General features: G+C 43.1%; 1 protein-coding gene across 1 annotated transcript in view; it reads right to left on the bottom strand.

Moving 5' to 3' along the window:
- Positions 1-14,311, bottom strand: part of ank1b (ankyrin 1, erythrocytic b) — a 54,135-nt gene extending 39,824 nt beyond the window's left edge. The window contains exon 1 of the mRNA XM_053411384.1: positions 14,186-14,311. Coding sequence (XP_053267359.1) covers positions 14,186-14,311 — 126 coding nt within the window. The remainder of the gene's footprint in view (positions 1-14,185) is intronic.
- Positions 14,312-15,030: the final 719 nt, after the last annotated feature.

Here is a 15,030-nt window from a genome sequence, read left to right as displayed (position 1 = left end):
CGCATTTTCCATTTCATTGTTGAAAAGTATCACTACGACTGTCTAGTAAAAATAAATGTATAGAGATTGTCGTACTTTTCCAAGAAATATGGAAATTGATAGTTTTTTGGGTGTGAGGATGTAGAAGATTCCAACGAGCAGTTTTCACTAGACCACAATCTGACGGAGACAAGTTTGGTGGTGAGAAGCTAAAACCTGAAGACGTATCAGGGATAAAGATTTGCTTGATCAGGTTATTTAGGCCAAAAGCAGCTATGTGTAGCATCATCATCACTACCATCATCCGACACCTGAAGAAGCATTTCCGAGGGTTGCGTTACAGAGGAGAGGGGGTTAAGTGTTCAGTAACATTTTGGCCCTTGAAGGATGTTGTAAGAAACCAAATGGCCTGTGATTCCCTGCCCTTGACAGAGAGATGTGTCGTATAAATCTCTGGATCAGTGTTGAGATCCGGATTCAGGAGCTAAGCCGTCAGTAATTTAATTCACCTTTTCCTCGTCTCCTCCACACATCCCCTCGATAGACAGACACACATTACAAGAGCACTTATTTACACACATAAACACACACACTAAGAGGAGTCCACACACAAATGGGAAATAAAAAGCTTCACTGCTGGGTTTTTCCCATGTGGATGACACAGTGTTGTAAAATTTCTTATTTCAGCGCTGTCAGTTTCGCACTCCTCCATTCCCCCCCCTCATCCATCCATCACCTGTTCGTTTATGAGGTGAATTCAGGTCAACGCTGCGGCCGCTGCCTTTGCCTTTGGGCAGTGGCACAGTGTATTTACTCCATGTTTGAATGATTAAAGCTTATTTTACTGCATAAAAGAATATCTTACTCTTTTATTATTCTAATGCATTTATCCTTTTTAGTTATCATTTATAACTTTATACTAATGCACAACATTTTAGTGATAAATCGTACGGTGTTAGCTTACTAAGGACTAAAGATGAGAAGATGAGTATTTTGCAGCATTACATTTATAGTTCATTGTTTAATTTTTGATATAGTATTAATTATTAATGTGTTTCGGCATTACTGTAGGAATTGGGTTATGTCATTACTGCATAAATATACAATAGAAGCCGTGTTTGTAGAGGAGGGTCGTTCAAGCTCACATCTGTAAACGCTACTATATGAAACTCCTGAGACCTCAACCCATTAGAATGCTCCCTCTGCCACATTGTTTTAACACATTAAACATGACTGATTCATACAAATCTGTGCAGCTATAAGAAGAAGTAGGCAACATGTAAGAGCAGAACCCAGACATGTGTGTGTGTTCAACTCCACCATGCAACAATATGGTATAATAGACATGATGTGCATATCTGTTGCTGAATGATATGTGAGAAGTTTAATAAATTCACTTAGTCTGGCACAAATAGATGATATCAAAGCAATGCTATTACAATAATCGAGTAATAAATAGAGAGAGAGAAAAAAGAAGCTTTGATTATTTTTAGAACATCTCAATGTTTTTGTTTGAAAATAAAACTGTAGCCGAGAACAATGAGGCAGCATAATTACACTTAATATATGATTATCTCTGCCAAGGAGGTTATGGTTTCTTTGGCATTTGTTTGTCAAACTGGACTGTCGACTGGGCTTTGATATAGAAGACATTAAAAAATCTGGAGGCTATTAGTTATATTTCTTTGATTTCTTAAATTTGGCAAATAAATATTAAATCATTAATATGGAAAACAATACAATGGATTAGATACCATGAAAGTAAATCAACTACAGAACTCAACGTGGAGGTGACTGTGAGGTCACTGCAGAGTGACTCATGTGACGAGGTTGGATGTTGGATGTCAGAGGATCTGTGATTGTGGCCCGAGAGGGAGAGATGGATGACATGAGAGGCTTGGGGGTGTGGTGAGGGGGTGCAGAGGCGGCTGCGCTATCATGACGTTGACTGACTGACTCCCAAATCACCCGTGTCATGAATCAGAACTGCAGAGGGCTCTGGAGCTGACACGTATAACTCACACATGCACACGGACAGAAACGCAGAAGGAAGCACGGCGTCGTAATGTGCGTGCAGATGCATGTGAACCCACAAATGTGCGGATGTAGATATTTACACTGGCACATTTCAATGCAAACACAAGGTCTATGTGCAGACTGTCATATCAGAGTGAACAGACACACTGTAACGTGCTGCATCATCTTCAGCCCCGCTGCCAACAGGCGGTCACAGAAGCCGACATATGCTCCTCACCGCAGGATGTAAAGACTCCAGCACACACAAGAGCGCACGTGTCAGCTGACTGCTCGCAGCATGCTGCACATGCAACAACACTGAAATCATTGTACATCCAAAAACCACTCAACAGGTTATTGCATTCGCCACTCTGCTTGTTTATTCTCCTTTAATGGACACATTTTCCCCATGTCCTGGTTTATCTTTAGTTGTGTGAGCCAATCAAAATGTTAAAAGTGTTCATTGTACATATATGAGTGGATTTTCCTTCAACTACAAATTACCTGAAAGCTTGCACATCCTCCAATGGGGAGGGAAATCCCTTCAACATCAGACTCCATACAATGCTAAATAAATACTGGAGAAGTACACAGGTTATAAACTCCACAACCAGATGAAACCATATCAGGTTCACAGCTGCTTTTGAGGTGATTTGACTTTTGACTTTAAATTTAAATATTTTTAATTGAAAGTTTGATTATTTTAAACATACCATGTAGGTTTATATCTGCTGTTTCATTTTTTGATTGGATTGTATTAATATCTCCAGAAATATGACTCGCTTGTGTTTATACCCACGTGTTGGGATATCTGTGTGAGTCTGTGCTCATACAGCGGAAGCTCCAAGTTCTGACACGAGCATGGTGCGTTGTCCCCACTGTGCATGTCTGTGTTGGTGACAGCAGGACATCACTAATCAGCCTGTGGGCGCAGAGTCATACCAGTAAGCCACATGCTGAGAGAGAGGGATGGAGACACCGAGCGGCCGGTGGAGGGAGAGGGAGGAAAAGTCACAGAGGACGAGCAGAAAATGCGGAGGAAGTCACGATCGAAGGAGGGCACGGCCTCTGAGTTCACATCTGCCACCTTTAACTGTTTGGATCACTACTGCTTCTAAAAATAGCAATGATGCAGCAATAACATTAAGGGTATCAGCACCGGGCTCTCTCTCGCTGGCACAAGGTATTTGAAAGATAATAATAGAATGAAACGCAGTGAAGACGACATCAGATTAAAATAAATCATTAAAAGAAGAAAAGTTATCACTTATGAACCGCAAAAGAAAGGCAAATAACCTCAACAAGCCACAACTAGGAGAATAATGGATTTACCCTCAGCCACAAATTTGCTGTTGCTGGTCTGATGGATTTCACAGGATAGCGACTCCTCCTGAAGCCGGTCGATAGAGCCAACTCCTGTGATTCAGCATTCTGCACAGGTTCACAGGGGCCATCATAGCCCAGGAGGAGCAATCCGTCAATGGGACAAACGCTTGATGCCGGGGTCGGACGTGAAGCACAAGGTCCAGCAGGGGTTAACACATCGCACGCGCCAATCTGAAGCTGCAGCAAGTGGCTTGTCCCCTTTCCCCCCGAGGCCAGCCAAATATAATTTTACATAAAGTCCAGATTAGAGAAGCGAGTCACTGAGCGATGCAGAGAGGAAACTAAACTAAAGGAATTCTGATCTAAAGTCATTAACATATAGACTCAGAGGGTCGAAGGCAGAAGCAGATGGTAAAACGATCACAGGGACATAAACACACACAAGGTGTGAGACTATCCAATCCTGCTGGGACTAATCCATCTCACACGACAGCCAAATTACTCAGAGGTACAGGAACCATGAAACCTGCAGCGGTTTCAAAACAACAGCATTTCATTTTCACTGATTTGTCACCAACACAAGAAGAGAGTGCAAAACTGCTTCACCTTCAGGTTTATTGTGACATAAATTCTCGATCTGCATTATCAACCTTTTTCTCCAAAGCACCAGCAGGTGAACAAGAGGTAGATGCATAACTGTGTGACACATGCCAGTCGATGTCCCAATGAGAAGTGTCTGAGCTCTTTCCAAAGCTCATGCTATAATAAACCCGATGCACCAGGGAGAGCTAAAAATATGGACACGACAAGCTGACACACTGCAGCATCAAGCTGCACTTCATCCAGAGTGCCATCAATCACACTCATCATTTACCAGGTGGGGAAGCGTGTCGCCTGTGACGTGTAACGAACATGTGACATTCATACGTACATACATGTACAATATATCTACACATAAACCTTGTACGTCAGCAATATGAATACGACATTTCAATATATCGAGTCCAGTTTGGGTTGAAATTGCTGCGATTTCTAAAAATAGAAGTAGATTATTTAAAGCTCGATTCAAAATGGAGTTTGCTTTTTCCTGTGGGGCAGAATGAACGCTGCGACACCTTTAAAAGATAAATCAGCTTAGAGGTGAATCAACCGTATGTATTAAACTCTCTCTTTCTAATTTATATTTCACATCAAAGAGTGAAAAAAGCCTGAGATGTAGATAACTATGCTTTGGGGAAAATTTCCCCATGGGGACAATAACGTACATTTGATTTGATTTGATTTAATCATGAGATGTGTGACACGAGGGAAAATATACTGGAGCCTGAAGAAGGCGGATGTTTGGGGTTAATGCATCTAACAATAAGTCCCTGATACTTCTGATCAAAACCTAATGACAAAGAAATATATAATAGGATTGATATTTTACAGTTTACCAATGAACTTTAATAGAAATAGCTATAAATAAGAAAACACAACCATATAAATATCTACAAAAGACAGAACATCGACTGTAGCAGATCTCTTGGAGGAGTACGATTAAAAAGAGAACACGAAGAAAAATCTTTAAAGTGCGATAAAGCTGATGCATCATTGTGGTTTTCTCACTCTGAATTTGGACGATGCAAATTACAGGGCAATTAAGAGTCATCAATCACCCTGGGCTTCTCTGCATGCTCCAGTGAGCTCGGTGTCTGGAATCCTGATGACCCCCTCAGCTTGTTAAGCCACAGGATTAAGGTGGGGTTATTTAGTATGCATGAGGCTATGTGCATTTTTGAGAGAAGGGGCATCCGCTCTCACCTTGGCCTCCCTCGAGGGACAGCTGGTGCAGAGCCAGCAGCGCACACAGCCTGTCACCCTGTCAGTCAGTCAAACCTCTAAAGGAGCTGAGTCAGACGCTCTGCTTCATTACAACCGGGCCTCGGTCCACAAATATGTTTGTATGAGTCATACGTGTGAGACGGAGAAGGACGATGTAGAAACTCGAGTGTGGGTTGAAGGGGAAAGATGTTGCAGTGATCCACGCGTGGTACTCCAGCCTCCCATCGCAGTGTTGCTGGTTTGACTCAGGACACGAGCGCTGGTGTGAATGAATCATACGGTGGGTGATACAGTAGCAGCAGTGGAAGACTGTGCTGATGAGACCATTTCTCGCTGTCTGTGGTTTAGTCACTGGCTTCGCTCCATGCTCTTGTGACTTCGGTAACAGACGCCAACAGGAAGTAAACAAAGCGGAGGATAGGACGCCAAGCCAAAGACGAGGGAGGAGAAGAAACTCTGAATCCTCACGTCTATCGTTTTATGATTAAGTCCTTCGATGGGTATGCAAATAGGACGAGTGAGGAACCATATTGCCTCTCCGTCTGTTCCTGTGTGACTCGATATCATCTAAATACAAGAAAATCATATTTCATGACTCACAGGCGATTCTGGCAAAAACACCGTAAACGTTTTATTATCCAGCTCAGCCTCCAGCTCTGCTAATGGATGGCTTTCCCATGGATGATTTGTGCTACCTGATTGTTTACTGGAGTTACCGTAACAGACAAAACACATTGTGATGCTCGGGCATGGCTCAGCGATGACAGGTCATGTTGCATGAAAACAGTGAAATAAAGGAAATTGAGTTGAAGGGAGATAAACAGATTTAGCATCATCTGTTTTACTGAATGTGAAAGTGGAAATGTTTAACTCATTCCCTGCCTGCTATTCCACACTCGTTGTACCAGTGGGTTTGGGAAGAGCTTCAGGGTCGGATGGAGAGATGGATGATTGCAGAAAGGTGAAAAGATAAGAGAAGGAGAAATGGCGAACAGCCTGCACTAGGCTTTTCCTTTCCTTTGATATTTTAGAAATATACATGGACATTTCTGTCTGGAGGTATTGCAGGGTGAAGGAATGAAGTTTTCCTGGAGATGGATGACATCTTAAGCTCAAGTATTTATTGTCAACACCAGATGTGTCAATGAGACATTTGGCGGATCAAGTCAAATTTTCACATACACTATTCTGGATATAATCTGAAACATTTAATTAAGTTCACAAATCTAAACAATGAGCATTTGCTTCTACCATTTAAAGAAATTTGAAGCAGTGAGTGAAAAGAAGAGCTACGGACCCCAGGAAATAATAGACCGGATTTGAGAATGGAGAAGGAGGGAAAGAGGTACTGAGACAAAAAGCCGGCTGAGGGATGAATGCACCGAAGGCTCAGTGAGGGAACAAACAGTCGCTTCCCTTTTTCCATCTAGATTTTAAAAATGAATTAGCAATGAAATATTTATAACTCAATGCCTCCGTACAGACGACAGCAGACGAGGACAGTGGAGGGAAACCTACAGCGCTGGTGATTGCTACCATTCATCTTTTTTGTTTTTTTCTACATACGAGTAATACATTCACAGCCAGAAATGCTATATCATACCCACAGGGTGAGGAGGAATGTCGAGGAGAGTGGAAGGGGGGGGGGGGGGGGGGGGGGATAACTGGAGGATGTGGAGTCGACTGAGGAGAACACACTCAGTCTGGAGTTCTCGCTGTCACCATGAGCTGTCGTGCTCCCGGCCCGGCTGCCATCACTGAGATGGAAGCTCCGTCGGATCAGACAGTGTGAAGTGATATCAGTGAGTGAATGGCAGCTGGTCTTGGCAAGGTTGTTTGCAAACCAGCGATGTTACATTTAAGTTGTTTTCATTCGTTTTCGAGATGAAAAATCCAACAACTGCTTGGAGTAAGTTTTCCTCTAGTTGATAGAAAATCGCTTCGCATTGATTAGTTATTGAGCGAGTGAAGAAGTTCCTCCAAGCAGCAGTAACCAATGACGTGACACCCCTGCCCCTCATGGGGAACGTGCACACAAAGATGCATGCGTATGACTAAGCTGAGGGATAGTTTATAATAATAATAATATGCAGGATTGGCTTATACGTTATCGGTTGGAAATATGTTGTGAGAAAACAATAGATATGAATAAACATCTCTCTCACACAGGGCAATTATATCAAATTGCATTTGATTATAGATGTGCGGTTCTACATAATATTACCATAAAACTCAAATTCATCTTTGTTCAAGGCCCAACATCAATATCAAGTCTGTCTGGAGCTTGTGACGAATATATGTTAGCACAATAGATATGTCTTCACCACTACAGACCAACACTAACAAACAATAAAACCACCACAGTATGAAACCAGCAGAGGAACGTGATGGAGTCAGGGTGTGCCTGAGAGCGGCTGCTCCAGTGCATTAGGGCTCCTGCAGGCCACATGATCTGTGCAGACCTTGAGGAGCACTAATTCCATTACATAATGCCCAACTCCTGCTCAAAGTGTGTGAGTGTGAGTCTGTGTGTGTGTGTGTGCACTCGTTGTCTGCGTATCAGTGCGTGTGGCATTGTGCCAGTCTGTATCACTTTCACTCTTCCTCTAATGATTCTTCGGAATTAGCGGTGCTCACAGACTGACTTTGCAAATGACCCTCAACGTCAAAATGCATGATTAGCACTAGGTGCAGTAAACGCTGCATGTAGGTCAATTACGTAAATGGGAGGTGTTTTTGAAACTGTTGTATATTATTTTAGATTGTCCCATCTCGATATGAAGTGCGGCTACTCGGGATGCAGGACGTATCTCGGAAATATCTGAAATACAGTGACCATGTGAGTCATCTTTTCTTATTGATTTAGTCTCATCAGAGCTGCTGTGAGTTGAAATGAAATTCAGCATCCACATGATTGAGAGTGCAGCCAACGCATCACACTTCCCCCCCCCCCCTTCCAGCATTTTGTGTCTGGTTGACTTTCTGTGCAGCAGGTTTTCATCTCCGGCTGAGGATTACCCTCGTCCATCTCCCCCCCTCCCCTAACATCAGTCACTTCAGACCACCTGCCCACTGACCCCAGGGTCGTGATAAACTTGCCAAAAGAGATTTACAGCTTCATGCGGCCCGGCCTTGCTAACAATGATGATGGACGCACTGATTAGCACGCTGGCATATGAGCCGTTACTCTTGAGGAACCAGACGACTGCGTGTTGATCTAACGGTCCGTCGGCACGTTGACTCTCTGACCACAACAGGGTTCAACAGCTACTGCTCGCTGAAGTATTAAAACGCTGACTCATGGTTCAAATGCCTGAACCTGAACTTTCTAAAAGCCACGACACACACTAAAAGATAAACGTTTTGTAAAGATCTGGTCTTCAACCTTCAATTACTCTGCTAAAAGCTTTGGTACGATAGGGTATGTTCGGTTCTTACTGTCCTATCATAAAAGGCTGAATGATAAAACATTTGAACATTTCGTAAAATTGTATTCATAGGCCTATTCTTTCAAGGTATTAAATATGGTCCATTGACATAATAAATGCACTTGAATTGCAGGCAGACAGACATATTTAAGTAGCCAAGCAAATTTTTCCATTAACAGAACAAGCAGATTTTCCTGATTCCTATCAAAGGTGTCTGACATAGACATGCTAACATGAAGTGACTTTGATCTCCAGATCAAAACATGGGAGTCGAGTCCCAGATAAGCCCTCGTGAGGTCTGATAAACATCGGCCATCATGCCTCCGCTCTGTGTTGTCTGAGCAGGTACAGATCTGGGGCAACGTCAGACACATGATCGGAGCAGGTGCTCTGCTCGCACACAGTTGTGGTGTGTGTGCGGATGCGTGTCCAGCTGTGGTCTCAGATGCAGTGTAATCCAAGGCTGACAGGTAAATATAGCCTGTGGCTGCTTCAGGCTGGGCTGAGTGCTGCTCCTTTCTGCTCTGCTTGACCTTGGCTCATCCTGCCCACCCCCCCGTTCCTCAGTGGGGATGAGAAGGCACTGGTCCATAAGACCATGCGGCCAATTACTGTAGCTTTTGTCTATTTTCACTGACTAATTCAATGTAAAGGCTCTCGCCACACCTTGCACCTCCTGACAAAGTATGAAAGAGGTTTTTATCAAAAGAACAACATTAGGTTATACGTATAGCAGCAGAAATAATAATTTGATAATATTGGGTTAAAAAACTGAAATACCACATATTACGCAAACATTCACCTTTTAAGCTCTGCACAGCTTTAAGGTATTTTTAGCCTTTTATCCTCTTTTAGGCCATTGTTTCTTTTCTGTATAATATGAGTCGCAGTGAAAACAAAGAAACCACTGTACCTGAATGACAGGCAAAGCTAGCAGCTTCAAATGGTTTTATTTTGTCTGAACCTTGTGTCCAAACACAACCTCAATAAGACAATATCCCTAATTACCCCAATCCGACTCATGGTGTCCAGACAGGTACAACTCTAATCTACGCAGGCAAACACGTTAGCCATAACCAGTCTTGTTTATCTGACACCTTTGTTCAGTGTTCTCTGGTCACTAGTAACAAAAATTAATTATAAATATGGCTTTAAACAAAGAACTAAAATCAGTAACAAATATATAATCACATACTGCACCCAAATGTAAGAATGGCTATTTCCACAGAAAGCCACAGGTTCACCCCAAAAAAAACACAGCTGACTCTCACACATATTAGACCCTTGGATTCTGGGACACTTCCTAAAGAGCTCCAGTCCCATAAGGTCAGATAAACATGCTCATTTCCTCCCCACACAAATACACAGCGTATGAAAGTATTCTTTTCAAACCTCCGCTTCCTTTGAATCTGGGACGACATGCAACACGATTTAAATTGAGCAGAACTGCATCCTTTTGCAGAACATCTCCAAGGATTTGACACCTGGTTTGCAATGAAACTGAAACTATCAAAAGACAGCCAGGGTTCCCTGTGTGAAATGTAAAGGTTTGTCATGTGACTCAGGAGCAGATTCTTATGTTTTATGGTATCATCATCTGGGTTTCTTGTAGATTTGAATTGTCCAACCTGAGGCCAATGCTCTTGCAGTTAAGTTGTCAGGAGGAGTTATGGGTGATTTTTCAGGAGGGAAAACTCCCTTCACCTTTGTGCTGTGAACAGCAATTACACAAATTACCCAAATGATATATTACTTTACACCCAAAGCTCTGGCATATAAAAATAACAAAATGAGGATAATCTTTTTCTTGTCCATCATTTATATTGTCCATTCTGTATACCCCGTTATCCTCTGAGGGTCATGGACATTTTACAGTCTCCAATTAATCTCACCTCAGTCTGCATGTCTTTGGACTAAGGGAGAAAGATGTAGTACCCGGAGAAAACCCTCAAAGACACAGGGGAGAACATATAAACTCTACAGAGAGAGTCCAAGCTGGGATTCAAACCTTCTTCCTGCACCAACGTGCCGCCCTATATCATTTTTAATTAGCCAACGTTAGGCATCACTGAAAACAACTTCTGATGTCATCATCCTGCATGTTGTTGTGCGTAGAGACAAGAGGCGGTGAAAGAGGGAGAGACACAGAAGAGAGTTTTGACTAATTAGGCCCAAGTATCCATAAGGTTACATAAAAGTGGAGTGAGATACCCTGAAGCCCTGTTTTTGTTTCACTCACACACACACAAACTATGTGCACACAGCCCCTTAGAAAATACAAGCAAGCAGGAGCCCCCACTGTCCATTAGCAGATCATTGGATCCATCGTATTAAGTGCAGGGCCTGAAGGAAACAGGACAACGTGCAGTGCCCAAGAGCCTCACGCCGAGTTCCTCCCCTAAAAGCTTTCATGTCCCAGATTAGTCGCTCTCATCGGTTACAAGGAACTGAAAATGAACTCTAACAATCTTTATGGCAGTTTGATGTTCTGCCTCATTCACGTCACTCCATTCTTCTTTCCTTATCGTATCACGGCCATGATAGAGTGAAGCTTATTTAAAGGACGTTATTATTAGAATGAGTCTCATGCCAGCTGACTGCGGACCAAGAGAATGTTCGGTTTCCAACTCATTTTGTGGTTTCCGACAATAGTTGTGATCGAGGCCAAAAATACCTGATCAGGGCATTTATAATTCATGACGGTAGAAATCTACGACAATCGTGAGCCTGTTGTGACGTGCTGCCGGTAAACATACGGCAGGGATCAATAAACATACGGACCAAAGCAAAGCTAGCGAGATAGATAGTGATCGAGTGATCCATATTGATAAGGTTACAGCCCGCGGGTCAAGAATACATACTGTCAGTGTGGCCAAACATCTGACTCCACAGTTTATTATCAATGCATTGTATTTAGCAGGATTTCAAACCGCCTGATGAGTTTATTACCTTGTGGTAAAGAGTGACTAAACTGTAGCAAGTCTGTGGACTGAGTAGAAAAATATTAATGTTGATTCACATTGTATTTGCACCTAGAAGTATATTTGCTCTTATGTAATTTCTTGTCAGGTCTAATCAGTGCTTCCCTCACGCAGCACGCACCACCTTGACAAAAAACTAGCATTTAGCACACAAAAGTACCTCAGTATATCATACTTCAATCTGCCTATATGACATTTCTGCACTTGTTCTTCTCTTAACAGTCAACCTTTCCATTTTCCAGATATACGACGAATGCTGGAAGAAGCTGACAAAGGTCGTGGATCTATTCCAAACCAACTGTCGGACTCATAACATGCACCTGAGACAGCAGAGCTAGCAGAGCGGCCCTGCACTTTCCCTCCTGTAACTAGATTACTGTCCAGCCGATCCACAGTTATCACAGGATCTCTGTTGGCACTGCAGTGGATGACCTTTGTGCGATTGGGAGTAGAGCGGAGAGATGTCACGTTGCCAAGTTTGATTTACATCGAAGGAAGCTAATTAACGTCCTCAGGACATTAAGACCTGCCTGTCCCTCTCTGTGTCTTTGACTTACTCCCTCGCTCCATCTGGATCCATAGTCCATAGGAGGAAATGTTGAATACTCAATGTTTTTTGATGACCTGACTAATTTTGCTATGATTTTGATGCAAAAATCTTGCACAGGGAATATGCTAATTAAACAATCATGGTACCTGATGCAGCCAAAGTTGTTGTGTTTATGTTTGATAATTTATGAAGTAGTTATTTCATATCTGATAGAATTTGTGCCACAAAACCTGATTATATTTCCTTGTTATATATTTTTGACAGTATTCCTACCTGCCGTTAATAAAAATAAATAATAATCTTGGCATCATGTGTGAGTGGAGTGAATGAAGTTGGCTTACTGGATTAATATCAATCGTATTACACTGGAAGACAAAATATGGATCCTGGTAACATTAATAAATTACATTTTCTAAAAATTTCTTCCGTCAGCTCTCATCTATGTGTGTTTCGAATTAAATTAGTCAAAAAAGTTCGTTTTTTGCTTTAATCATAGCTGAAATTCAAACTCATGCCAACCTCAATTTAGCTTTTGAACCTTACTACAGAAGGAATACAGGAAAAATGACAAGATCAATTCATGCTACATCCAATCCGATGTAATCCAGTTTAAGACGGAGTAATCTTCGAATAACTGATGTGTTTGTGTTGATTTGTACCACTTGATTTCTTTTATGTTGTTGAGGTTTAACTTACATCACATTCTGGATATTGTCGTGTATAAAAGATCAATTCAAAATCATTTGATTAACCTATGAATTATGTGTGAATCAAGAAAAGTGCGTCAACTGAGTCAACACACTGTAAGTGTTACTGTGTTACTGTAGCCACAACTGAACATGCATACGTCACATTTCAAGAGTTTTCTAGTTTCTATCAATGAAAAGTAAATCTGCACAACAAGCTGACACCCTCAGCAAACAACAATCTACATAATCAGTTTTTGGCTGAACATTAACTAAAGAGAAAATAAATTACACCCCATGAGCAGTGAGCAGCCCCAGCTCCCTCTGCAGATTCCATTTATGTTTGTACTCTGCCTCTTCCCCTTTGTCTTTCTGACAAACCCTCGTCCTCTTTGTTTTACATACACACACACACACGTTGTACAATCTCCACATAGTGATGTTGTAAATCACATCAGAAAAAAATCCATACGTCGTTTAATCAGCTCAACAAGTACCTTTCACAAAATGTTCAGTGCTGCCAAGCGTGCGTGCACGGAAGCGCAGACCCCCAAAAAAATCTGCACCCAAAGGCAGAGCCAGAGCAGGAGGGTGAAGGAGAGAGTGAAACGCAGGGGTGACTGAGATCTGTAATGCTCACAGGAGGATTAACTGCATGTCTAGTTGGTGACAATTCCTTTAAAATAATCACGTACTGCACGATTAATATTACTGGCAACAAATACTGCTATATATAATATAACTAGCATGGGTGTCTCCAATGGACAACACATGCAGAATACAACCAAACAGATGCACAGATGGGTTATTATTAGGGTGTACCTCCATCTTCCCCCTCCATTTTATATCTATCCCAATGAAAAAAAAGCTGTAATATGGGGGAACCACAGAATCTAAGACCAACACCGTTTCATAAAAAAGAGAGGATGCAGGGCACATCAATGATGATGTGATTACATGCATACAAATACGTGTACGTGCAGTTCACTGGACTTGCATTGCATTCAAATGAATGAGCTGCAGCCATGTAATAGCGCTTCTCATGTAAAAGGAAAAAGGGAATCTGTTATTCAATCAACAACTTCCACCTTACAGAAATCATCCTTTTCATCATCAGCCTCATTTAGCTTCCCCTGGAGCTGAATATCGGATGGAGCGCAAGAACAACCTGCACCAGAGCATATGTGCCCGACTGGTTAGCCTGCACGCACGCACACACACACCAGCTGAGGCTGCCAGACCAAATGTGGGATTATAAATGTGTAAACTCTAGCCTTGCCAATCACACATAATAGATGCAGAGAGACTTGTAGAGAGAAAGACAGGTCGAGGTGGGGAAAGATGGATGTTAGAAAGCCCATCACCTTCCATGTCTCATGAGACAGCCAGCCATACCTTGCGCCTGCGGTCCCTGGATTTATTCCTCTTTTTTAACTTTTCCTCCTCCTTCTCCCTCTGCTCCTGGGCGGCGGCCTCTGCAAGGTCCTTGGTCTTACGGAGCTGCTTGGCGGCTTGTGCCATGGTGCCGCTGCTGCTGCTGCTGCTGCTGCTGCTGCTGCTCCAGTCGCCGTCGTTCCAGCCCTCCTCCGGCTTGCGCTACCTCCAGTCGTCCCCTGCTTGCTCCTCCCGTGTCCCCCAAGCCACGTCACTTACTAACTCCTCTCTGGTGGCCACCACATCATGTGTGGGTGTAAGGCGAGAGGTGGGAACCTCTGTGTCTGGATGCTGGTGTGTGTATGTGGGTGATGTTGATGCTACAGCAGCCACAAGACATCCTCCAGCAGCCACACAGAAGGATGCTACAGCTAGGGGTGCTGATGCTGATGCTGGTGCCTGTGTCGCGGCTGCTACTCATCCAGTCAGCTTGCACTGCGCCGAATTGCCTTCCCCTCCCCCTCCCCCTTCTTCCTACCCTACCTTCCTCCCTCCTCTCCTCTCCTCTCTCCTCCCTCTCGCCCTGTGCTTGCACGGACCTGTCACGCAGTCCCGTGTTCAGCACAGTGGGAATCCTGCAGCAGCGCTCCTTCTTTCAATCTGTCAAACGTGCTCCCCTCTGCTGCTGCTCCGCTTCTTCCTCCACAGTGTTCCTCTCTGCTCAAGGTTCTTCTCTCCCAATAGGTGTTGTTGCATCTTGCATAACTGAGGTACAATAGACGAGGGCGCCAGAGCTGCGGAATGCCTTCACATAGGATTTTTTCTTCCTCACGTCTTCCCTCCCTCTGACCATGGCTTTTCCACGG

Source organism: Pleuronectes platessa, chromosome 19 (assembly GCF_947347685.1).
Source record: "Pleuronectes platessa chromosome 19, fPlePla1.1, whole genome shotgun sequence".
Classification (NCBI taxonomy): domain Eukaryota; kingdom Metazoa; phylum Chordata; class Actinopteri; order Pleuronectiformes; family Pleuronectidae; genus Pleuronectes; species Pleuronectes platessa.
Note: the sequence above shows the minus strand (reverse complement) of the source record. Positions and strands in the feature narration are given on the sequence as shown.